This window comes from Trachurus trachurus, assembly GCF_905171665.1.
Source record: "Trachurus trachurus genome assembly, chromosome: 24".
Lineage (NCBI taxonomy): Eukaryota > Metazoa > Chordata > Actinopteri > Carangiformes > Carangidae > Trachurus > Trachurus trachurus.
Window position 1 is genome coordinate 14,917,517 of NC_139910.1, and position 24,527 is coordinate 14,942,043.

The 24,527-nt window shown below is 39.9% G+C and overlaps 1 protein-coding gene across 1 annotated transcript in view; it reads right to left on the minus strand.

The window, feature by feature from the left end:
- fig4a (FIG4 phosphoinositide 5-phosphatase a) overlaps nucleotides 1-24,527 on the minus strand; it is a 47,152-nt gene that overhangs the window by 11,170 nt on the left and 11,455 nt on the right. Inside the window, exons 9-21 of the mRNA XM_084000990.1 lie at nucleotides 24,415-24,515; nucleotides 23,669-23,831; nucleotides 20,543-20,640; nucleotides 15,854-15,987; nucleotides 14,721-14,837; nucleotides 12,976-13,021; nucleotides 12,390-12,538; nucleotides 11,716-11,882; nucleotides 8,681-8,819; nucleotides 7,491-7,549; nucleotides 6,744-6,891; nucleotides 6,471-6,554; nucleotides 3,928-4,126 (exon numbers count right to left, since the gene is read on the minus strand). Coding sequence (XP_083857116.1) covers nucleotides 3,928-4,126; nucleotides 6,471-6,554; nucleotides 6,744-6,891; nucleotides 7,491-7,549; nucleotides 8,681-8,819; nucleotides 11,716-11,882; nucleotides 12,390-12,538; nucleotides 12,976-13,021; nucleotides 14,721-14,837; nucleotides 15,854-15,987; nucleotides 20,543-20,640; nucleotides 23,669-23,831; nucleotides 24,415-24,515 — 1,604 coding nt within the window. The remainder of the gene's footprint in view (nucleotides 1-3,927; nucleotides 4,127-6,470; nucleotides 6,555-6,743; nucleotides 6,892-7,490; nucleotides 7,550-8,680; nucleotides 8,820-11,715; nucleotides 11,883-12,389; nucleotides 12,539-12,975; nucleotides 13,022-14,720; nucleotides 14,838-15,853; nucleotides 15,988-20,542; nucleotides 20,641-23,668; nucleotides 23,832-24,414; nucleotides 24,516-24,527) is intronic.

The window sequence follows — 24,527 nt, forward strand, 5'->3', positions numbered from 1 at the left end:
ATGCGAGTGAGTGTGTGCACCCAACACGTGAGCTAGCTGTCCAGCTCGAAATATTCATGATCGGCTCAGTGCTCAAGGCCCTGAGAAGATAGAGAAGAGGGGGCCTATGGAAAATACATCATAAATCAGGAGAGGAAAGAGATGGATGGAGCAGGAGTGGGGAGAGAATCAAAAACGGTCCTTTGAAAACTCCTCATTTTACATGAAGCAAAACTGGATTTTTGAAATATTATACTTGGCAAAACAATTTGTTGTCTTTGTGTAAAATCATGAGGCCAATTATTAGTGTTTTTATCAACCGTCTCAGTGATGAATGACAGTTGCAACGTACCAAGTTCTGGCTGGCAAACCATGCAGATGGGAGCAGAAATGGTTTTATTCCGAACTCACTGTAAGATTGGAAGTACCACTCCCAGTCCACAGTTTTTTTTTTTAAGAAAATCGTTTTCCATACAAAATAGATTTCATTTGCTGAAAGAAAGTTAATTTTTTTTAAAGAGGCCTTCTTGCCAACGTTTTGGCAAAGTGTTCATAAGAAGATGGATACCACTCTCATCTCTTTGTGTCAAAGCAACACACCAATCAGTTTAGTATAACATAAAGACTTGATGCAGAGGGAAAATCATGGTGTTTCTGTTTGACAATGAAATGACTGTATCATGTACCACCACATAAAATAATTACTTGTGTACTATAATTTATGTAACATGTTAAATAATGAGCTTTAAGGTCCTGAATGGCAGTGACATCCGGATAAAGGAAGGGCAGCTCTTTTACTTACGGCCCCTATAATGCATTTTCCGATTGACTATTCCTTTGATGAGGGCGTATTAAATACTCATGTGTTCATGTGAACTGAACACAAGCTGCTTCCAAAGAACTAAAATTGGAAAATCAGAAATTACTAGGTCAAGTACACAAGATCATGAGTCTCACCAGACACATGGAAAATCAGTAGTAGTCACAGGATGTACATAATGTTAACTCTGCTATTGACAGTTCTACTTCATTTCTACTAATTCATAGAACCTACATAACCATCGTTTTTTGTCTTTGTCACACACAAGTTGATAAAAAAACATTAGTAAATGTGTAGCAACAGATACGTCATTTCTTTTTGAAAAAATAGAAATGAATGTAAGATGTCTCCTCTTAGCTTATGTATTGTGTTAAATTTTGCATTTGAAGTAAATTAAAAAATATGGGACATCCCACAGTGGAACAATGTCACTGCCATCGTCACTGAAGAAGAAGTCCCTCCATTACAGTGCTGAAGTGGATTTTGTTTGAACAGCAGGAGCTGAACGAGCCTTCAAGTGATGCCAAGCAAAGACTTGACACCATCTGATGCATACAAGAACACAATCCCCTGGTGTTTTGGGGGATTGTTTGTAATTCTTTAACTAATCTGCTTGGTTGGACAACGACTGCCTACAGTACCAGCACTCAGGACCGTGTCCATACACTTTTCAAATCGTTTCTGAATGAGACGACCGATGGAAATTAGGACAAAAGGGCAAAGTGCAGGACTCGAAGATGGCTCTTATCAACTGACACATCCAGAGAGGAAGCCATTACCTGGTGTTTCCGACTGATCCTCTTGACACACTGACCTACTACCTGTTCTGATTGATGTGCTCCCTCTCTCAGCTGTGCTACCGAATCTGGGTTAATGGGAGACGCAAACGTGACAACAGTCCACCTGGGGCATGAAATAGATACCAGTATAGTGATGATTGACCCTGGAGACTCGTCACCCCTGCACTAGTGTACGCTACATATAAACGACAGCGTGTGGTGAGCTATAAAATGAAATGTGCCACTTAAGAAAGCAACATCTCACATCTTATCTGTGGTTGGTTACACCATGATGTCAAGAAGAGCATTTTGAGTCAACCGTTTTTTTCCCTACTTTGCTCCATGAGATTTAAGTAAAAGACTTAAGGAAAACTCTGTATACCGTACGTATTTCAACAATAGATCAAGCAACCATGTGTAATGTGAAAGAAGACGCCCATAGAGGTGAGTTTCAATGTCTTCTAACTCACTATTTTCGTTTTGCAGCTGCAACTTTACTGTTGGGCTCACTCTCATCAACCTAGTTTCTAGCCGGAGCAGCCAAGGTGCTAATGTCTAGTTAATGAACACAGTGGCTAATTATCTGGTCAGAGGCCAGATATGTCTCTAAGCAGCTGGTGGAGATTAAAACAGACCTAAAATGGAAGAGTAAATATTTGACTTTTACTCACCAGATCAATAACACGCCACAATGTACACTATACCAGATTTTCACAACACAATCACTGATATCTGAAGCAAATTAAGTAATTATGGCTGTAATTATAATAATGGCTGTTGTAAAATACTTAATCACGATTAATCTCAAAATAATTGCACATTTCTATTTGTTCAAAATAACAAATATACTGCTTTATGCAAATGTAACTTAATTATACATTATCCAAAAACAATGACAAATGTTGCAGAGAAACCACCAAAGGCTTCTCTGCATTTATGTGCTAAAGTGAAAGGTGCTCAAATAATAATATGAAGGTCCATCTCCATCCAAGTGGTGACCGTAATGTTAGCAGAGACGGTTTAGCTTGAAACCGTGAGTCGATTAGTTTCCGGCAACTGAATCCAACTATGGATCGGGCCAAAGGTCCATAAAGCAGAATGTGTGTTACAGTAAATGCATGTAAAAAAAAAAAAAGAATAGTGGTGATATTACTGTGTTCATTTTTACAGCAAATAATACATCTTTAGCTTTTACAATAAATTAAAGCATAGAGTAAATCTTTTCCCATAAATAACATTTCAATGTAAACATCAAAAGCTGAGCAAGAAAACCAAAGAGGAGATTAAGTGAGCAATCAAAAAAAAAATCACAGCGACCATGACACCTGCAGGTGACCACATATCCCCTGATGCCCTAAAATCAGACAAATCCCATAGCACCTGTCCTACATACAGGTTTTAATGATACCTGGGCCTTAGAGGAGGAAGCCACAGACAAAATTACTGCTACTCTTCCCATTAAAGTAACACAAGTGCATATAAGACACCACAACAAGCAATGCTATAAATTCCCACAAAAATCCTGATCATGCTGTACACAGGATACATTATGTGCTTTATGCGAACCTCCAGAGAGGACAGGGAGATTTCAGAAAGAAAGCTTACATTTCAGAATGATGCTTTACATGTTGAACACTTTCTCCGTTTTATACAAAAGCATTCAAAAGTCAAGACAGAAAGACGCAATAGAGATCAAAACTGAATTACTTTAATTTAGTTACTAGTCAACTCCCCCCTCGTGCTCTAGGCTGCCAGTTAGTGGATCTAGAAAGGGAAGCAGTAAAACGGAGCAAAACCTGCACAAATCTCAGTAATAGCCACCAGACAGATGGATAAAATTGCACATTTATAAAAGAATATGGATTTTAGCTTTAATATTTTACATAAGAGCAGATCTACTGTTGAGGATAACTGAGGCTAGATCAAGAACTAGAGGTAAAGAAAGAAAGCAATAACAGCATAAGGCACCTTCTATTATCTAATCGCCCTGAGAACAGCATTAACACAAAGCTACACTAATGAGACTGATGTTTTTTCTTCTGTCTGACGCAAACAGAAACACACAACTAATTTCTTGTGGGAGACTCAGGGCGGTGGGTGGAGAGGAGAAAAAAAAACAATCAGGGTGACATACTCAAATTGGAAAAAAAAAATGCTTCCGAGGCCTAAAATACAAGCAGGTGGCATGATCACAGCCTAAAATGTAATGACATTTTCCTGAGGTCCTGAGAGGTGCTTACATAACCTTGACTCATTATAGGACCTTATTTTGATAGGCTTCTGTTCCTCCTCCCTATTAAACAGATGCTCTGAGGTGATTTTGATTTTGTTTTACTTGTGTTTTCATACCTCCTGTGTGCGAGTGCTCTCTCCAGACTCTGTTAGCAGTTTGATCGGGGTGGAGCGCTGGGACACGGAGCCGTCGTCGTCACGGTCCTCCTCCGAGTCGTCCTCCGACGTGCTGGAGATGGCTTCCTCGCTCGGGGGTGGGGGTGCGCTGGCTGCAGTCTTCCTCTGGAGCAGCGTCTCCTCCTTACTGCTCTTGTTGCTGCCGACACATGCACAAACATTAAATTAAATACAGTTGTGCTCATAAGTTGGTGGATTTTGTAAAATGTGTACCATTCTTTAAGGAAAACATGAGTGATCAGGAAAAACACATTTACCTTATTTCTAATGGGATTTAAATGAAACTATGAGACATCCCAAAATAACACAATCATTAAAAAACTTTGATCGGAGTGTCGTATAGCTCGGTGTGTTGAGCAGGCACCCATATGCAGAGGCTACAGTTCTTACTGCAGCCGGCCCCGGTTCAAAACCCGAAAGGTGGCCCTTTGCTGCATGTCATTCCCCCTTTTCTTGTCTCTCTCAACTTTCCTATCAATTAAAGGCAAAAAGTAAAAAAAAAATGTACCTAAAAATATAAATCATCAGAGAGTCTGCCCAACAAATTGGTTTACCACCTGACCGTGGCTTAATTTTGAACCCCTCAATTTCCACTTTTATGAGAGTTTGAGCACCGATGATTGGCATTCTCAAATCTTTGGATTAAAAAAAAAAAAGTTTTTCTATATTTATATTTTTTTATAAAGTTGAACAACCTTCTCTCTCAGGTCCTTGTTTTCCCTATGGCTCACAATCTAGCAAAGTCAGTGCAGCAATGGATGAAATGTTCAGAGCAAAGGAGCAAAAACAATTGTGTGATAATAAATGACTTCACCCAACCACTAACTCTGAATAAAATACATTTTTTTGATCAATTATATTTTCTGCCAGGGTACATGTATGAACTTATGACTTATGAGCACAACTGTATATACTCAAACACAACAATCAGCTTGTACAGTATATTTAGTTAACCTAATTAATTTATGTGTAAAACCTAATTAATTCATCTGTAAACTTAAAACATGTTTTGCATGTCTTCTGCACAATTTTAAAAAAGCGACAATATCACCATAACTGCTCCCCAACAAACCAGACCAACATAGACACAAAAATCAGGGAGATTTTTCGTGAGACAAAGTTCTCCCTCGATTCTGCAAATAAAATCTCACTTGAACTCAGTGTTTCCCAGCTCTGCCAGGAAAGCTTGGTTGACTCACCAAACGGTGACTCAAAAATCTCTATAACAAGATCCAACTCTTCAGAGTGTTTGCCCCTCTTGGTTCGGTGGGCATGTACCCAGCTGTTTTGGTACTAATGGTCATTTCTCGGCAGTGCTCACTTAAGAAAGTTAATGTGAAAGCTGATATAGTGGTTGATTATCTTCTATCAGTATACATCTGAGTCACACTTCAGCATTACAAATATACAAATTTAAGGGGTTGTTTATGATCAATGATTGTTTTAAGCTCTTAACACCGATGTTTGTTTTGATTCAGTATCGGCAGGTGCACTTACATACACTGGATGATGAAGATCATCTCATCTCATGCAACTGCCCAGAGTAGGGCTGCAACTAATTCTTTCCATTATTGATTAGTCTGAAAATGATTTGCAGATTGTTTCCCTGTTGATCAACATATCTATAAATTGACTTATGTGACACAGAGAGCTGCACCAAAGAGCTCACAAAGGCAACGTTCGGTCAATCGCACCAAAGCTGCTCCATCACATGATGAAAAGCACCTGATAATAATAAACCCTACAGTATCTGTTGACTGCTGCATAACCAGAGAAAAGGAGGCAATGATGCTCAAGGACCTCTGGTTTCCTCCACTCAACATGTTGCCATTGTGACCTGACCGAGACAGGTGGTTTAACAAGATGGGTGAATAGAATAGTCTCTGTGTGTGTGTGTGTGTGTGTGTGTGTGAGTGAGAGTACTGTACACGTGATGTGGTGAAGTTCAGAGCCAGTGAGTCAAATCACGTCATAAATGCTACATGCTGTATTTTTCACCAGGTGAACAGACAAATACAATAGCAGATGGCTCCCTAAAGAGTAAAGTATTCAAGGGAAACATTGAAGCAGTATAGAACATCAGGGTTGTCAGGTGTAGCAAAGTGGTGGTCACGTTGTGCTGTGCATTTAAGAGACACCAGCACATGAGGACTTTAACCGAGGACAAATTCAGCAATAACTCGTTTAAAAGAAGCCTGTGTGTGCCAGAGTGATTATTAAAAAAAATCTATTCATGTACATGCTCTTGCACACACACACACACACACACACACACACACACACAATTGGTCGCTGATGAAATCAACACCATGTGTTATGAACAAAAAGAGTGGCGAGTTGTTTTTGGTTACCTGAGAACACAGTGTCAAATGAAGTTGTTTGTATGAGGGCACAGTGACATAGGATTTATTGCATCCAAAAAAAAAAAAACACCAACCAGAACATAACAAATGTGAACATGTGTATGGCTTAGATTTACTGACCTCACCACTGATTTTCCTGTTTCCTCTGGCTTGCGAACTGTGAATGGGCTTGGATCCACCCCTACGGTCTTGGGCATAAATTCCCTTTTATGAACACAGAGCAGAAGGGAAGCCATTAGCAGACATCCTGCGGTACCATCGCAGTGTTGAACCAATAAGCTCACTGTAGTAAACTGTACGTGGATTTACAACCACCATCCTTTGTTTTTTTATGTACCCACACAAAATCTTTGATTGCTAGAATTTCTTTTGTGTATTTCTTTGTGTAGTCACCTTGCAGAGTTGGTCATGGCGATACAGAACGTGTCGTCAAAGGAGGTGAGTTCATAAGGTTTGAAGAATTCTGTGTAAGTGTCGGTACTCTCATCAAAGCGGTTCACTCTCTTCACTATGATTTTCTTCATGTTGTCCTCGCAGGAGACTGCATCCAAACAGGAACACACAGGGAAGACAGCGTTTACAGGGTTTTAATACACATAAATAATAAGGTTGGTGATACAGTATAATACTGTATCTTATCTATTATCTAATATCTAATCATGTCATTATTGGTGCATCATTTTGGTCTGAACTGAAGAAGCTACGTCAAAAATACTGGTTGGCTTTTCATGAACTTTAGCAAAGATGACACCCCATGAATTCATTCTTATGACTTTTTATTTCATTTTCGCATGTATCAATTCACATCAGCTTCAGCTGCGTTTATTAGCAAATGTTAGCCCGCTAAGATGCTAAATTAAGATGGAGCAGTGAATATATTTTCAATATACTCATGGAACGTAGTTCGGCTCAGCTGTGCTGTGAGCTAATTAGCATGCTGACGTTAGCATTCAGCTCAAAGCACAGCTGAGCCTTCGACTAGTCACAGGGCTGCCAGTTAGCATGGCTAGCTAAAGACTCAAAAGTTGTATTTCCTCAGTAGGAATGACTGGGCTGAGAGCCACAGGCTGAGGAGGTACAGACTGATTAGAGTACCAATGGAAGGTGGATACCATTTATTTACAGATAATGAAGAAATACCTTCATCATAGGGAACAGGAAGATAGGACAGGATTCCCTCTGACCACCAAAATGTGTAGCTGGAGACAGAAACAGAGTGATAGATTGAGTACTGAAACCTTTCAGAAGACTTTGCATTGATTATTGTGCAGTCTACGCTGTTTCTACTGGGACTTCACATAACCTAGATATACAAATTGACTTGGTTGGACCACCCACTGTACAACTCCTGAATACATAAGCCTTTTATTCAATATGACCAATTTGAGCGAATGCACTGATTATGATTTAGTGTGTGATGTGCTACTTAGGCGGGTTCGAGAGCAAAAGCACAGTGTGTGGCCGCCGAATTGAATTCAGTTCCGCCCGTGGTAATTTCTTGGAATAACTGCTGAGCTACATAGGCCCATTGTGGCTGCATCAACCAGTGGCCTTTACCAGAAAACTGGGTCTACTTTTATGTAAGCGTGGGTCCTATAGAAAGCAAACAACATGCATAGTGCTAGGATGCTCCCACACACCGCGGCCAATTAGGACAAGAGCTACTATGAGTCACACTTTCTAATATAAGGGAAAAACAAAGTCCACTTAACAGACAGACAAAACATCATCTTTAAGAAACGACAGCTTCATTAACAGACTGGAAATCTAATCTTTTTCACATACTGACACTACTCTTCAAATCAGAAGCGAAATATGAGAAATGATCTTCTCATATTATATACTGTTGTAATGTAGACACTCGATTAAAGCCTCAGGGCCTCACGAGTGTGACACACATAATTACACCTCATGACCAAAAGCTCTGTGACCATTGTCTAGGAGGTAATGAGGATGGTGACACATCCACACACTCCTATGAACAACCTCAGCACTCTTGGTGGACATGGTACAGTATCAGCTTAAAAACAAAAAGCTTTCAACAAACGGCAACACAGGTGAAATCTTTGGTGACCAATTTTTCACTGAGCTATTCAATCAGCACAGAAACAAGCACAAAGAAACTCCCAAAACATTCAGTTTTGTGTTTGTATGTGAGTGCGCTTTGCTTTGGTTTGTTTTTGATGGTTGAGGTTAGGCTAAGGGCTTACTGTGTCGACAAATGTGTCTCTGGGTTTGTAATGTGAGTAAGACTACATTTGTGTATTCAGATATAGGTATGCTTAAAAGTAGATACGTTGCTGTGTATTTGTAACTGTATGTGTGTTTACCTGCGTCTGTCCTGAGGGAGGGCCATAGTGCTCCTCTGATGCAGGTAGAAGTCAGTGGGCAGCTCCCACAGATGCGGCTTGGTCTCTGCGGGCTGGTAGACTTGGAGAAACAGGTTGATGGCATCCTGTCTGTCCGCATCTGGAGGAGCAAGATGGACACATGACAACAAAAACACTGTGAAACACAAAGGAATAATACACAGTAAGATGCTAGAAGAAAATCAATGCTATCATTTGTCGTTTGCAATGTTAAAACAATTTTTTTGATCAGCAGTAATGATGGGGAATTAAAATGAGTTGCAAATGATTGTCAAAAATATCACCAATTATTTACTGTTTTTCTTAGTTTTATGTGATTTTAAATTGATTGTTTTTGTGTTTCACACCATATTTGGGTTTTAGGACATTTTACCCATATCTGAACCAAATCATCGATTAGGAAAAAAAAAAACAGTGAGGAAATTAATTAGAAATGTACATATTTGTTAGTTACAGCGCAATGCCAAACGGGACTGTGGTGTGAATTTATCAGTTCACCTTCCACCAAAACGAAGATGCATCCTGCTCAACCGTTGCAATGTAATCTTACCATAAAGTCTATTTATTATCAGCTTTCACTTGAGCTTTCAGCTACTGCTTACCATCACCCTAGGCAGATAAAAACATCCTCCGTTGTCATGGAGTTAGTTAAGATGGGAATAGTGTATCTATTGATATCATGCATTTACCCCCCACGATGTGTTATGTAACATGATTGATGAAATCCAGGTAAAGTTGAACTCCCTCACCCCTGGTCTGTCTGTTAACAGGACACAGACCAATGAAAACTCTCTGCAGCATGTTTGGTTAAGAGAGTGTGCTGCGATAATCTGTGTGTGTGTTTGTGTGCTCAGCGTGTGGCACGTGTTTTGCATGATGCCCAGTTTGGTGCCATTTAATCCATCCCCCAGCTGTGAAGCCACGTGCATGCTGCTCCAACAGTCACGTTAGATAATTAGAAACTAAATTGGGTTCTATTAAAGCCTTCTATCAAACCTTTTCTCTAGGTAATTTTCAGCATGAGATTCGGTCAATACATCATGAGATAAGAGTTATGGATGAACATAATAATACACGTGCAAGAGAAGGCATTGACAAAAAACCCTTGTCTCATGACATGTATTATGAATGAAAATCTGTCTGCAGGTCTCAGCACACTTTTCCCACCTCTTCACTGGTCTCATCAAAACAGTCATTCAAAGGCAGCAAAACATCTCTTAGTGTGTACTGCACCTTTGTGTACCCACACAGAAACAAAAAAGTGGAAACAAAACAGCAAAATAAAACAACTTGATTTGTCTGCTGCTGTGTTCTCCCAATAATGAGGTGAATCATTAAATTGTGGTGACAACTTAATTGCACAAGTCTAATATTTTTGTGCAAACACATCCCTTTTCCGGATTAGGGAGGTTGACACCACTATATCAAGTTTTGATCTGACACCAAGTTTTATGAGGTTAATATGTGGGAATAATATATTCTAAGGAAGGAAAAGTAGAGTTCATTTATATATTTAAATTGTGAGCAAAAGACTTACGTACATGGAAATACAAGGTCACATTTAGATTACTTCAATTTATGAACACCACTGTAACCACGGGCAAGTGACTGAAGAAGTATGAGTTGGCAAGTCTAGTAGGACATGAAAATGAAAATGTAATCATGGGTAAATGTATGAAAATGGTTGTGCCCTGGGAAAAAGGGCAAGTTGACAGCAGACAGTGGATTGCTCTCAGGCGACTGAATTATGATCATTTCTCCGCCCTGATTGCAGCGTTTTTGGAGGAAGGAGTGGAGACAGACAGCTCAGCCACTTCAAACTATAAGATCTGATATACTGCGGGTCATACCATTATAGCTCATAAAGCACTGAGCACTTATGTGTGTGAGATTGTCGGTCTTTGTGTGTGTTTGTGCGGGGCGTCACATGAGTCTCTCACTCTTGACATTTCAGTCTGAATAAACAACCTGCTACTTTCCGGGATCTGCTCTGCAACCAGCCACTGATCCCATTTCTCAAAACACACAGAGAGGAGGTCGACTTAGTAGGTCAAGTAGTACAGCTCTGTACAACTCCTGGCTTAATACACAAAGCACACTCTTCCTCCTCATTTCTGGGGACACAAATGCCACCTTTTGATGTGGAGCAGTCACTAGTATGTTGTGAAAACACATGTTGTGCACACACCCATGAAGACTGTCTTGGACACACTTTTGTCTAACTACAAGCCATGGTATCATTAAAAATGATTACAAACGTGAACTGTAGGAATTGCAAAAGCCAGATTGATTTGCAATTATGCCCAGGTTGTTAATTGGAAGACAAATTAAAAAAAAAAAAAAAAATCAATTCAGGAAATTAAAAGATTTCTCCACACAACAGTAATAGAAATCGCAAATCCAACAAATGTCCCATTTCACAGGGGTTGACGATAAAAGTTTCTATAATAATATTGCAGCTGCCATTAGAATTATTTAACAGTATCTACAATAATCTGTTTATGCCTATATTTACATCACAGGATGTACAGTATGTAATGTATAAAAGGTTAGTACTTATGTTATGTTATGTTTATTTATTTGATATGGACATCACAAATACATTGAGACTGTCCCAGTGGACAGACCAGATGCTTTGCTTGGGTGTGTTTAGCACATGTGCTAATTTCTTATAGTAAAACAATATAATTTTTATGATTTTGAATTCTGGGTGCGTAATGTGCTGCATGTGTATTGCTGAGAATATTTTTTACAGCTGCAAAGCTATGACTACTCTCTTAGCAGTCTAGCAATTGTGGTGTTGTACAGCAGCTGAAAACTGTAAACATCTTTTGTGTGTGTTTATTTTCTTTATATATTGCCTGTATTTCTATGGTCTATTTGTCTAAGTTCAAAGTCTACACCCAAAGTTGCTATGGTAACTTCTGACATGAAGATGGTTTGTGTGTAAGAAAAGCTTGTGCAAATAAAAAAAAATGTGTTGATGTGACACACACCTGAGAAAGCGTTGCTGTAGTAGCGTGACAGGGTTTGCATGATGTCTTTGGAGTGTTGGGTCCAGGGGGCGATCTTGCGGTAGGTCTTGACCCTGTGGACCAGCTGGGAGCCGCCGTACTGCAGAGACAGAGTGTCTCCATGGTCCTCGTACAGCTCCTCGAACAACCTGAGGTACGCACGCACACACACAGAAAAACACACAAGCATTGGGCAGGCAGATAAGCATGGGGCCTTTGACATGAAAAACACACAACCACATGTATATACATTTCAGCTTCTATAGGACAACAGGGTGATGTTTATCTCATAATAATTGTGAGAAGCTATTTCAGTGTCCAACCAGAATTGGACATACTGTAGATACTGTAGCGGAGGGTGCAGAATCATAGATACAAGCTACACTAAATACATTGGGATATAGTAGAAGTGGTGCAACTTTGTGGAATTGGATATTGTGCTGGAAACAGTGGGATTAAGGGCGGAGGTAAGTGATTCATTTGCTAATTTCCAAGTTTCATACACATATTGATATGTGGCTATAGCGATCCTCATTAATCATTTTCTTCAATGCATGCATATGGAATTAGTTCAGAATTTAATAACAAAAAATACTTAGCAAGAACACAAAAAACACACACACACACAAAATATGTAATAAACAAATGAGCCTTACCTCACACAGTCAGTGTCAAACTGCAATTTGGGCTTGTCAATCATTCCTAGTGCATAAAGTTGATAGGCGAGCGCACATTTCCCCACCATGAACTGGGCAGTATTGGTCCGGTCCAGACAGTCCACACAGTTGGTCCGTAACACACCGGTCTGCAATAACAAAAACTTATTAAACTTTCAGCACCAATCTATTAATCTACAAGATATCAGACAAAAACTTCATGAAAAGCCCACAATTGGTATCACAACATTAACGGCACAATTATCTGCAAATATTTATCTTTTATAACTATTCCACAAGAATCAAGGTTTCCATGAAAACTCATAAAACCGCTTTTCATGCACTAAATGTCAATGCAATGGCCTTGTTTTGCAGTTACAGCAATTAATAATGGGTCTCTTATATACGCAAAAGTTATTTTAGCCTAGATATCTCAACGTGAAACTGAATTCATTCTATGACTGAATTGATAGTTTCTATTTGTTAACTCTGCTTTATTCACCCGTTTTATATGAGCAAATACTGAAATGGAAGAAAGAAAAAAAAACATTTGATTAATTTTGACCAGTTTTCTATTGTGGCATACCTGTACTCGTCCACTGGCTGTGATGTGTCCTCCTACATCTCCCCACCTGAAAATAAGATATTTAATTCAACTGGGAGGATAAAACACTGAAAACAAACAAAAGGCATTAAAGTGCAGCTGTCAGCTCCACAGGCTCATCTTCTTCTGCTGCAAGAGGTGTGATCAATGTTAAAATAACCATTTCCCTGCCTCCACGTTATTTGCATCCATTCCATCCTTTTTACACTTATCCTTAATGTCTGTTTTATGCTCTATTAGGCTCCATGAGCATCAACAGTTCACTTCCTTGCAGGTGTGCCAAGCATATGTGTGGAAATGACAATAAATCTGAGCACAAACAGAATGAAGCCATTATCATAAGACTGCTTACATAGTTGGAAATGTAGCGTAAATAACACCTTCTAACATATTTTAGGGGAACAGTTTGACATTTTTTTTTATTGCACTTATTTGCCTTGTTCTGAGAACTAGTTGTGAAACTGGATAGCACTCTCACATCTGTATAGAAAATACAAAGCCAGCTGCTTGCTAGTTAGCACAGTTAAGCATGAGAGAAAAACTATAGGCTCAGCAGTACATAAACCCCTAAAAAGTATATTAAATGTCAGATTGTGAAAATAAAAGCAAGATGGATTTTAGTTTCAGATTTTCAAGCTGAAGGACAGTCACAAGTGAACAAAGTCCACTTTCCGCTCTGGGCTTTCAGTATTTTTTAGTCCTTTTTACCCAGATTAAATACACTACACACTATTCATCACTTTCTGTTTAAAGTGTTCTTTAAAAACAGCAATAGGCAAAGAGGAATCAGCCTGCGACAAAAACCTTGCTCAACGGAGAAGCTCTGAAAACAGAATTCAATAGTTGGTGAAGGGTGAGTTTGAAAGCAAAGTCTGCCTCTTCAGGGCATGAACTCAATGAACTGGCTGAGACCAATGAACAAGTGTAGTTAAATCAAGTATGTTATGTCCTAAAGAATGTAAGTGTAAACGAAGTGAGGTGGCGAGGAATGACAAAGACAGTATGATAAAGACAGACTCATCTCTGATCCTCTTTACTATTCATGAGCCAACCTATGCATGTGATCAGTGCTACAGGTGCCATAATGATTAGTGCATCTACATGATAGCTAATGAGTGGTTTTTTTGGTGTGTGTACATGAGAGCAGAGCATTGCGTGCATGAGTGTTAAGTGAGTGTGTATTACAGGGCGAGATGGTGTCGGGTAATGTAAAGAAAAAGGGTAATAAATACTGACCGTGGTGCCACCGTTGGGTTATGTAACAGAATCATAATGTTGGGTGAAAGTGATTAAAACATGCAGACAATGGAGGAGGCATGCGTTACGAACACGAGCGGGAATCTAGTCCGTGGCTCAACTGCCATCAGGCATAATTTCCATTAAGAATTCATATCAGAGAGGTTCCAAATTAAGCCGTGTGGATTAATGTACGACTCTGGATAGGTATGAATTCAAAAATGGAAAATGTACTTGCTCTTAGAAAAAGTCTGATATGCAATTGCAGAAAAGATAGTGGTGTAGTCTTCTTACAGTTCTCTTATATTAATCATGCATCATCTGCTACTGCACTTTGATCCAGTGCTACCTCTAATCATTTAAACATCCCTTTTGCACTTCTGCATCAAATAAATTGATGTGACCAAAGTTTAAAATCTGTTCTGAAAGTGTGTCTGTCAGTTATTCAAGAGAGACTGCAGAGGTAACGTATAGGTCTGACAGAGGCTCACCTGTCATCGGGTCTGAGGGTGTGACAGTAGAAGTTGGATCGGTTGATGTAGAAGCCCGTTCTCTTGACCACATTCTCCGCGATCATACTCAGACGGTCCAGAACGTTGCACAACTTACTGAGAAAAAAAAAAAAAAAAAGCGAGAAAGAGGAAGGTCACATTGGTAGTTTCTCAAGAAATTGTGTCTGTTGTTGAGGCTGGGTTGCAGAGATACTTCTATGTTTTGTTAAATGCTTATTTAATTTCTTTTTTGTCAGCACACATCTAACAAGAGCAACTTCTGGGGATAGTTGTCCTAGCATGGTTTTGGCACAAAAAAAGCAAATGTGCGTCACTCCCAGAGTTGGGCTGTTATTTCAGATGGAGAAAGCAGCTGTACACACAATGCTTCACATTTCACCAGGCTTTTCACAACACTTTATTCACAAAATTAGTTTTAGCCTCAAAATCTATAAAAGGTGATTTTGTTTCAAAGAACTGCCAAACGCTACTATAATCCCAGTGAGGTACGGATAATAATCTAAAACGTAATAGAAAATATTAAAGGAACTGTATGTAAGAAATGTATAGCAAGTAATCATAAAATCACTCAATATGTCACCAGAGACTAAGGAATGTTAATTTGAAATACTGATCTAAGTGACAACAATAGTACAGCCAGACATTTTATTTGCAGCCTGCGAATCATGTTTATGTTTTGGTTTTGTGTTTTGGCCTGTTGCGCCACCCACCGCCCTCTCCCAATCACAGCGTCAGTGGCATTTCAGCCTCCGGGTTGCCAGTTGAGCTACCACTGAGCTGCAGCTACGGCTGGGAGATAAAACAATCTCACACACAGCTTCTTTGAGAAGTATTGTATTTCAATTGTAATTGGAATACAATGAAAGCATATAGGGATAACTGTAATTATCCCCATACAGATGTAGCCATTGTTGTGCATTAAGCCTGAAACCACCATGAGTCTGTGTTTTTTTTCCACTCTTGTGTTGCAAAGGTTGCATCATGCCCAATTCAGGTACATTTAATTTACTTTTTCAGTTATTTTAGTCCTGTGTTTGAAGCATAAGTGAAGGTGTAAACATACTACAGTGACAAAACTGGGTTTTAAGCAAGTTTAAGCTGACTAGACTAACCTCTTGGTGTAGCGGGCCATGTCCCAGGCGATGTAGTCGATCCAGTGGTCTGGAGGGAGGAACTGATTTAGGTTGATCACAGCTGGGTAGAGCTCTTCACTTAGAATCTTCTCGTGTTTCCTTTTTTCCCGTTTCTGTGGCACAAGAGAGGTGTGAAGTATAGCACATGACGTCAGTTCTGCGACGACAAAGCTTCAGAAAAAAAGTCCTATTCAAAGATGTTGATTTACAGTTACAATAGAATTCAAGTTGCTCAAAGGTCCCATGAGTACATGAACTGATATAGTCAGACATGTGACAGATGTTTTCTCTCTTTGATGCATTCAGGTCTTCTCCACAGTGACCTCAGAGACAAATGGACCTGTGAGAGGCAATTTACAAGCAGAGATGGATATATGTACTGTAGTACTGATGACTGATGCTGCAGATATATGATAAGTGAAGCAGCGATGTGAGATTGTTATGCTGCAAAGAGAGGGATTAAGGGTTGGAGTAGCTAGAGCGTTTGGAATCCAGATATAGTAAATTAAATTTTGATAACTACAAATTCATGCAAGGTTAAAAACACATTGATGTACTGTATGGTCACCCTCATTTTCTATTTTGTCAGAAGCACAGTAATACAGCAAATTTCTATAAAACTGTATCAAGGCTGGTCTTCTGCAATGACAAATATGGAATGTAAAGGTGAAATAACAATGTGGTGATCATGATTTTTCTAACACATAAAACCAAGTGCATCTACAAACCATCCTATAATACTTTGGATAAAACAAATATGACCCAACTCAGGTCCAAAGATAATGTGAAAAATTCTGAGTGTTTTATTCTCTGAATGAGTAGATAAACACTACTTCTATATTTTTGAGTCCCAGATATTTTTAGTCAATCAACAGGAGGGGGAAATACAATGAAAAAAGATTTTTCTTCTTTTTTTTTTTTAAAGGGATTTTGATGAAAATCAATGCTCACAGTTGTAGTTTTTCTCTGGGCCTGTCATCACATTGACGATTAAGTTATTTCTCCGTGTACTCCTCCACCCCTCACTGTGGCTCTTTGACTGATCACCCTGGGTGATAATTGGCTTGGCTGCATCATTTAGCAGCCCACATCTCCGTCCACACATCCAGCAAAGTGGCAAAGCAACACACAGCACCCAGTGAAATTACCAGTGCATTTCCTACATACATTTCCTCTGTTACACTCGCTCGGTCGCACACACACACACGCATGCACGCCCAAAAACACATTACACTCACAAAAGCACATGTACCATTCACAGGTATAAACCAGTTTACAAATGCCATGGTAATAATCATCATTGTGGATGTAAGAAGGTTCAGCTATAGATCAGGAATGAATCCACCCATGCACATGTACATACAGGAGGGAGCTGTTAATGGACATTTTAATAGACGGAAATGAGGTCTGTAATTATTTTTAAATACAGTTTTACATAGTAAAGATTTCACTGAATGGCTTTTTTTTTAATGTTTCTCTTTTTTTCCCTCCACCTTGTGTGTGTGTGTGTGTGTGTGTTGGTTGGATGATGGGTGGTTGCTGCCATTTTGGACAGAAAATGAGAAAAGATTATGTTCTTTAGAAATCACTCTGATTAAATTAGGGTTAACAAATGAAATAATTTTTTTTAGAAATGACGATGTGAGGAGAGCAAAAGTTTTCTCCCACAGTTGAGAGAAAATTCACTCTAATTAGGTTAGCCAGTTAGGAAAGTGATTCACATGCTTGGCCATGTGCGCTCCCCATTCCTTCCTCTCTCAGCATGCACACCGAGGAACATGCACTAACCCATGAAAAAACCGTGCACCCATCCCGGAGTCGACACAGCCACGCCGACCCCCAGTCACCACCACGGAGAGATGGGCTGTCATGATTTTATGGTTAATTGCCATTCCCTTCCTCTTTCCGTCTCACTTGGATAAGAGAGAGAGGGTGTAGTCTATGAGCAGGGGGGTCCCCTCCCTTATTCCCCACAGTCTGCAGCTATCACATGGCTGCAGCTTGTGCGGACCTCCGAGGTCTGCGATTGGTCCCTTGTCTCACGGCTCCCCTTGTGAGTGACAACGTGAGCTCGCAAACCCAAGCTACAGAGTGTATATGGAGCGGCGTGCTCCACTGTGTCCATGTGAGTGTATATGCGAAGAAGCATTGCAAAACTACTACTACGAGAGCAGCGGCTCGAATTGGATAACATCTTACAGTCGGACAGAAGGAGGGAGGAAGAAGAAAATGGGGTGGGGGGGTGGGTTGATGGGGGGGGTGGCTTTGTTTGTGTGCAGTGATGTGTTACCTTTCACCACGGCTGTGTCTGTTTGTGTCTTTTCCACGCAATGCACAGGCAGATCGTCAATAGTCAAAGGGACATTTCAACTGGTAGTAATCACCAGCCACCAGGAAACCCTCTGTGATTGTTTAAGTGAGCGCTCGGACAATTTCTACAATAACACCCTGATAACTACCTGCTGAGTGATTTCGCAGGGCTGCTATGTTTCATCCAAAGACAACTGAAGAATCACAGCAACAAATTCACAAAGATCCACGTCTGGATCTTACAATGACAATCTAAATCTTCTTAAAAGACAATACCAACATTTAACTACATGGATCTCATTAAGGTCATTTTGACTACTGCACTCTAACTATATTAGGTGGTTTAGGTTTGCTGGTTTGCAGTTTTCAGCAGATCACACTTGCCTGTCATAAAACAACATTTCTTCCTCTGTCAAATTATCTTTCATTTCATTTTCCTTTATTTGTTCGAGAGGGACAGTGTACATTAATGAACATTTTAAAAAGATAAAATGTAAATGCACCCGATTATAGCCAATAGGCTAATTTCCGTTGGCAGTCCCCCTGCCGGATGGAGCATGGCAATGAGACCTATAATAAAGGTAGCAAATTACATTAAGACAAATAGCACAATATCTACAACAGCAACATTACACTTTAACCCCCACCCCTCCTACCCATACGCACACATGCACAAACACTATCCAATCCACAACCAGTACTCCCTTTACCCCTCAACCACACAGTAATGTATACACCCCCCATTCAGACGGGGGAATATTCATATCAACAACAAGAACAACAAGTACAAGTCAAATTACACTTAATTAATTAAGCCATGTACTACAGGGGATTCGGGGGATTGTGTTCACAAATTTGGTTTTCTATTAATCATTTCTTTAGATTGGCTTTAAATGCACCGTATGAAATGGACTCTCTTATGTTTTGTGGTATTGTATTCCACTCTTTGCCTGCCCTACAGGAAAACACTGACTGACCAAATAAAGTTTTTCTAAATGGGATCTCGCAATCTCCTCTAGCCGCCCCTCTTGTACCACTTGTTGCGGATGATCTGAATTGTATAAGGCTGCAGAGTGGAGGCGGAGCTAAGCTGTGACGGATTTTGTATATAAGGCAGCAGTTTTTGAAGAAAACCAGATTGTTCCAGCTTAGAAGCCTATATTTTTTGAGGATTGTGCAATGATGGAAGGTTCTTGATTTTTTATCCAGGATTTTGAGTGCTTGCTTGTATAATGATATTAACGGGTTTAAAGTAGTGGGGGTTGCAGTGGCCCAGGCGGGTAGACAATAGTTAATATGAGATAATATGAGAGAAAACATGTACATTTTCGCAGCTTCTGTAGATTTCTGAGGTGCCTGAAATTTCCAAGTGTGACTTTGAGAATATTGCTTACTTTTTTTACATGATGTTTAAAAGTGAGATTACTGTCCAACATAATACCTAGATATTTGTTTACAATTTGGATTCTCTGTCCAGAAATAATAACATCAGGCTCGGTGTATGATTTTTTTGTTTTGGCAAAAAACATAGCAACAGTTTTGGATGAATTAAGTTGTAGATGGCAATTGTTCAGCCAGTTTGATACATTTACCATGACCTTTGTAAGCTGTGAAGCAGCATCAGAGTGGTCCTTACCTTTTACAAAAATCACGGTGTCATCTGCATACATAATATATCTTGTCATCATTTCTTTTCTCTTTGACATTCAAGGAGCTACAAATTCAATTTGACGAGGAGCAAAGATACAAGGTTGAAGCACTTAAATAAATAAGATTAAGACAAACAAAACAACATAGAGCTTTAGTAGTGTAATCCTTCTTCCCATAGCTTTTAAGTCTCCTCAAATGTGTGGACCTACCGCTGTAGCTGGAGACCCTTTACAACAATAGATGTACTATAACTTCATGTTTACAACCACAGAAAACTCTCCCGAATGAATTCTTCACACGTGTCCTTTCTGTGTAGATGTTTTAAATGTGCCAGCACAAAGCATAGCAACTATTTCACAGTTTCACAGCCACGGTCAGAGACTGCAATCATTTCAAGGAACTCAGAGAGACTGAACACTTACATAACTGTGTGTCTTCAAATGACACAAAATGGGCACATTGTGTATTGTGATGTTATATACAGTACAGGCGATGGGCTGTAATTTTATCTAGCAGTCTGTGTACAGCAAATATTCCCCTAATGTATGTATGAAACTGTTAACCCTCTTCTCAACACCACCTGTTACTGTTTTCAATGGGATGTCAGTTTTGTTCTTCTTATTCCCATTGTTCAAGAAGACAAGCAGAATCACATGGATGATTTACCACAGAAATGTAGAAAAAAAAGTGTGTGTGCCTGTTTGTTACCTTGACCAGGTTGAGGATGATAATAGGAGAGCCAAACCGCTGGAGCATCTGGTCAAAATGGAGGGCGGCTACATGGGCATATGGGTCAGCTTGGTCCACTACAAGAGAGGGAAAACTGGTTGCTTAACATTCAACACACTGAGGTAACCACAATTTAGGAAAAAACAAGCAAAATATGAAATTCTGAAATCCAAAAAGTAAAAGAAAAAAAAAACGGATTCCACCTTCTTCCATAACTCAAGCTTCAATTCTGAAATACAGAGAGATGAAGTAACATGTGATAACATGGCCGAGTTTGCTTCAAGGCCAATAAAATGGACAAATGAAAGTGCAAGACTGTGAAGTCTAACGCAATACTGAGCAGCGAAGTCTGTTCTAGCTTATTGTCCCACCGTTTCATGCATTCACTTCCATTTTCATTCTTCTATTCATTCTTTATCTTAAAATCATATTTAATGCCTCCATTTACCAATCACGCACAGTACCACACCTGCAGCCTGCCACCAAATTGGACCAGAAAAGGAGGCAGAAGGCAGATTAGAAGAAATAGGTCAGCTCGTTCCACACTTTATCCCACACCATCTCTTGTGGGTATTACAAAAGTGACAAAATAAACAAAAGCGTGGTCACATAGTTTTCAACTTCACTCCACTACTGCTGCCGAGGCCCCTTTGGGGAACGAGGCTTTAGGTAAACATAAAGAAGACATGGCACCCTATAACATTCTTAATGCACCTTGGGAAGGGACAGTTGATAATGATGACGATGACGAAGAGGAGAAGCCCATTCAGGTCATTTCCATCACAACCAAGACATCCCACCACTTCAGGCCAGTCATAAAGACATTTTATATATACTTATGTAACGATTAGTCTGGACATGGCATGGCAAAGACAGGCCAGGGGCAAAGGATCCTGGGATATGTACGAATGTGCTCAGCACACATAGACATCGAGTTCAAAGCTACGACGTCGCTGACCTAGATTTGTCTGATGCCATTCTATGCAGCCCACATCCCGATCAAAGATCACATTTGTATTGAACGTGGGCTGATTATCACTCTGATTTGACATGACTTTTGCATGGATGAGGCTTCTTATCAGTCTCACAACAGTCAAGGCTGTGGTAGAACAAAAGGGTGTAAAATAAATGGGTGACAAAAGGTTTGAGTTGCATCAAATAAGCCTGTCCATCAGTGACAGGCTTCTTCACCCGCGTTGTGTGAAAGAGAGTGGTCCTTCCTCCCCTCTGCTGTCAGACTCCACAATCAGGTCTGTTCCCAGTAGCCCAAACAACAGACGTGCAATTTCCTTTTTAAAATATCACAACAGTTTTTCTATGCTTCTATGTTTTTTCGTGTATATACAATTTTTACACTACTGCACTTTTTTCGACATTGTATGTGTATGTGTGTATTGCTGCTGACAACACTGGAATTTCACCTCTGTGGTATAAATAAAGGCATATCTTATTATATCTTAAATTAGGATGTTTTTGCTTATTTAGAAATAATGTCAATGTGATTTTTAATTTTTTTTTGTATCAATAAAATCAGAGATGGATTTTGGGGAAAATATCTATATGTGCGCACACTGTGGTGCTCTCTCTGGGACACAGACAGACACACTAAGTAAACTCTAGTGAGCAGTGAGATGCCGGTCTGGGGAAACATGCTTATTCCCTTGTAGAGAGTCAAATAAAAAGATCGATAGAGGAGCAGGGAAACACTTAGCCAGACCATGGGCTGCATATCTGAGCTACAGACATGAGAGTGGTATCACCCAAGCTAATTCTAAGGAGGAAAGCAAATATGCGTACTCCCCCGATGTCAAATTATTCCTTGAGGCTATTTAATGTGCTGCCGCTTAGAAGCTAATTAGATATGAAGCCTGCAAACTGATATTGATGCACTTTCTCATCGTAGATGTTGCTTTGGTGGTGCTTTCAACAAACTGAGGCGCACAACGAGATATGTGTGTATCAAGTTGGTAAGTTTGATAATGGGCTGTTGGACGTCTCTGGCTCTCATGTTGGCATGTTGGCTCTCACAATGGCAATTTGACTGGTCAATGCAAAGATAAGGGTGTCATCATAAAACCAAAAAATATAAAATACTTCTCATCTGATCTCATTGATATAATAAAATCAATCCTTTCAGACACGATCTTGATGTGTGTGCATGATCATCATCATCTTGTGAATGACAAATTAAATAAGTCTTCACATATCTTCAGTATAGGAAAATATACCAACACTAAGGGCCAACTGACTTAAAGTTCACATGCAGAAAAAGATTGACTGATGGTGGGAGAACTGAGCAACACTTGGGAAATGTAAAATAAGGACTGTCTTTCAAGATCAAAGCGGGACCAATGTGATGAGGTAAGTTGATACACAGGGGGATCTTAGGGACAGGGCTCGGTGTTTCTATCTCAGATGGGTAAATGTCATCCAAGGATGAATAAAAGGGCAAACTGGGGGGGAAAGATTATGATTTAATACAGGCATTGTACACTGATGTCTTCCAGCCTATAGACACACAGGAACACACATACACAGCAGTCTCCAGTGTCATCTATCTCAGAGACCTGATCACCTCCCTCTGCCCCAGGTTTTATGTATTCATCTAGTTTATAATGAGATGGGGAAATGGATTCAAAGATGAATACCAATGTTAGGTGTGTGTGTGGGGGAGGGGGGGTGGTCTGTCCTGAATTCACCTATTTCTGTTTTTTTTATCTTGAAAGGAATGGCCCTGAAAGACATTGCATTTTTCCTCTGTTCTCTGCAAGGTAAAGGTTATTTCTGGTCCTGGGCAGCTACTAAGATATTATGCATATGTGCGATATATGAGTATTAGAAATATTTATAAATAGTTAATAAGTAATGATTCGCATTCAAACATTAAAGAGGCTATATTTGGATCTATCACTCGGCATCTTTTCTCATAGCAAAATGGATAGAAGAAAAGATTTCCATCACCTTTCCATTGACCTTTGGCAGCTCTTTACCATTTCAATTTTAAAACTCATGGAAATGCAGAGTGTAGCACGTGTACCAAATATTTGGATGCTGCTGCTGCTGCTCAAAATGAGACGCATTTCAAGGAAAAGCTGTGTTTCTTACATCGTATGGGCGGTTTTGGCATCATGGTGGAAATGTCCTGGGACCAGTAGAGCGGGACTGAACCTCGCACTTGGACATATGAGGAGTAGCTTCCTGCCGAGAAAGACATAACTGAGGCGTCATGGACGATCTGCTCTGTCTCCACCTCGTTAGCAACATCCCCCTGGAAACAAGAAAAGCACAGAGAAACCCTAAGGTTGATTTTTTTTTTTTTAAGAAAGTGGGGTCTACAAAAGTAGTACCTAGCCTAGAGATTTTGGAGAGGCTGATCGAGATGCTGTATCAAAGGTCATGCCTCTTTTTTGGTGGACATTTTTACATGACACTCTGATGTAAAATAGCTCACTGATGCATTTAAATTAAACAGATCTATCATTGCACATGTCTGTGTATTTGTGCTGTTTCTGTTATGAGTCAAAATATCAACTGTCCAAAAAATCAGTGTGCTTCACTGTTTAACTGTTTCATATGACAACTCTATGTGGCAATGCACACAACAGCAGGAAATGGTGAAGATAGCGTCCAACCTAATAAACGTTCCAAATTGGAAGAGGAAATCTGTGTTTGTTCCTAAAGTTGCTCTCCCCTCCTGCCACACACCCACACAAACACCCATGCATACTCGAGGAAGAGGCAGTGGGTCAAATTAACCCCCCGTGATCACCGTGAGTCATCTCAATCATCCTGGTGGCTCTGAGCCTGCCTCCGCTATCTATTCTTCCCCGTTGCCGCAGCAACTGCTGTACCTCACAGTTGGCTCCTCTTTTCAGGAAGCGGGTCCCGGCAAATTTGCTGGATCTCCTGGCAATGAGGGTGATGTAAACTGGTCGGCCGTAGATGAGAAGCTCTGTGGTAAAGT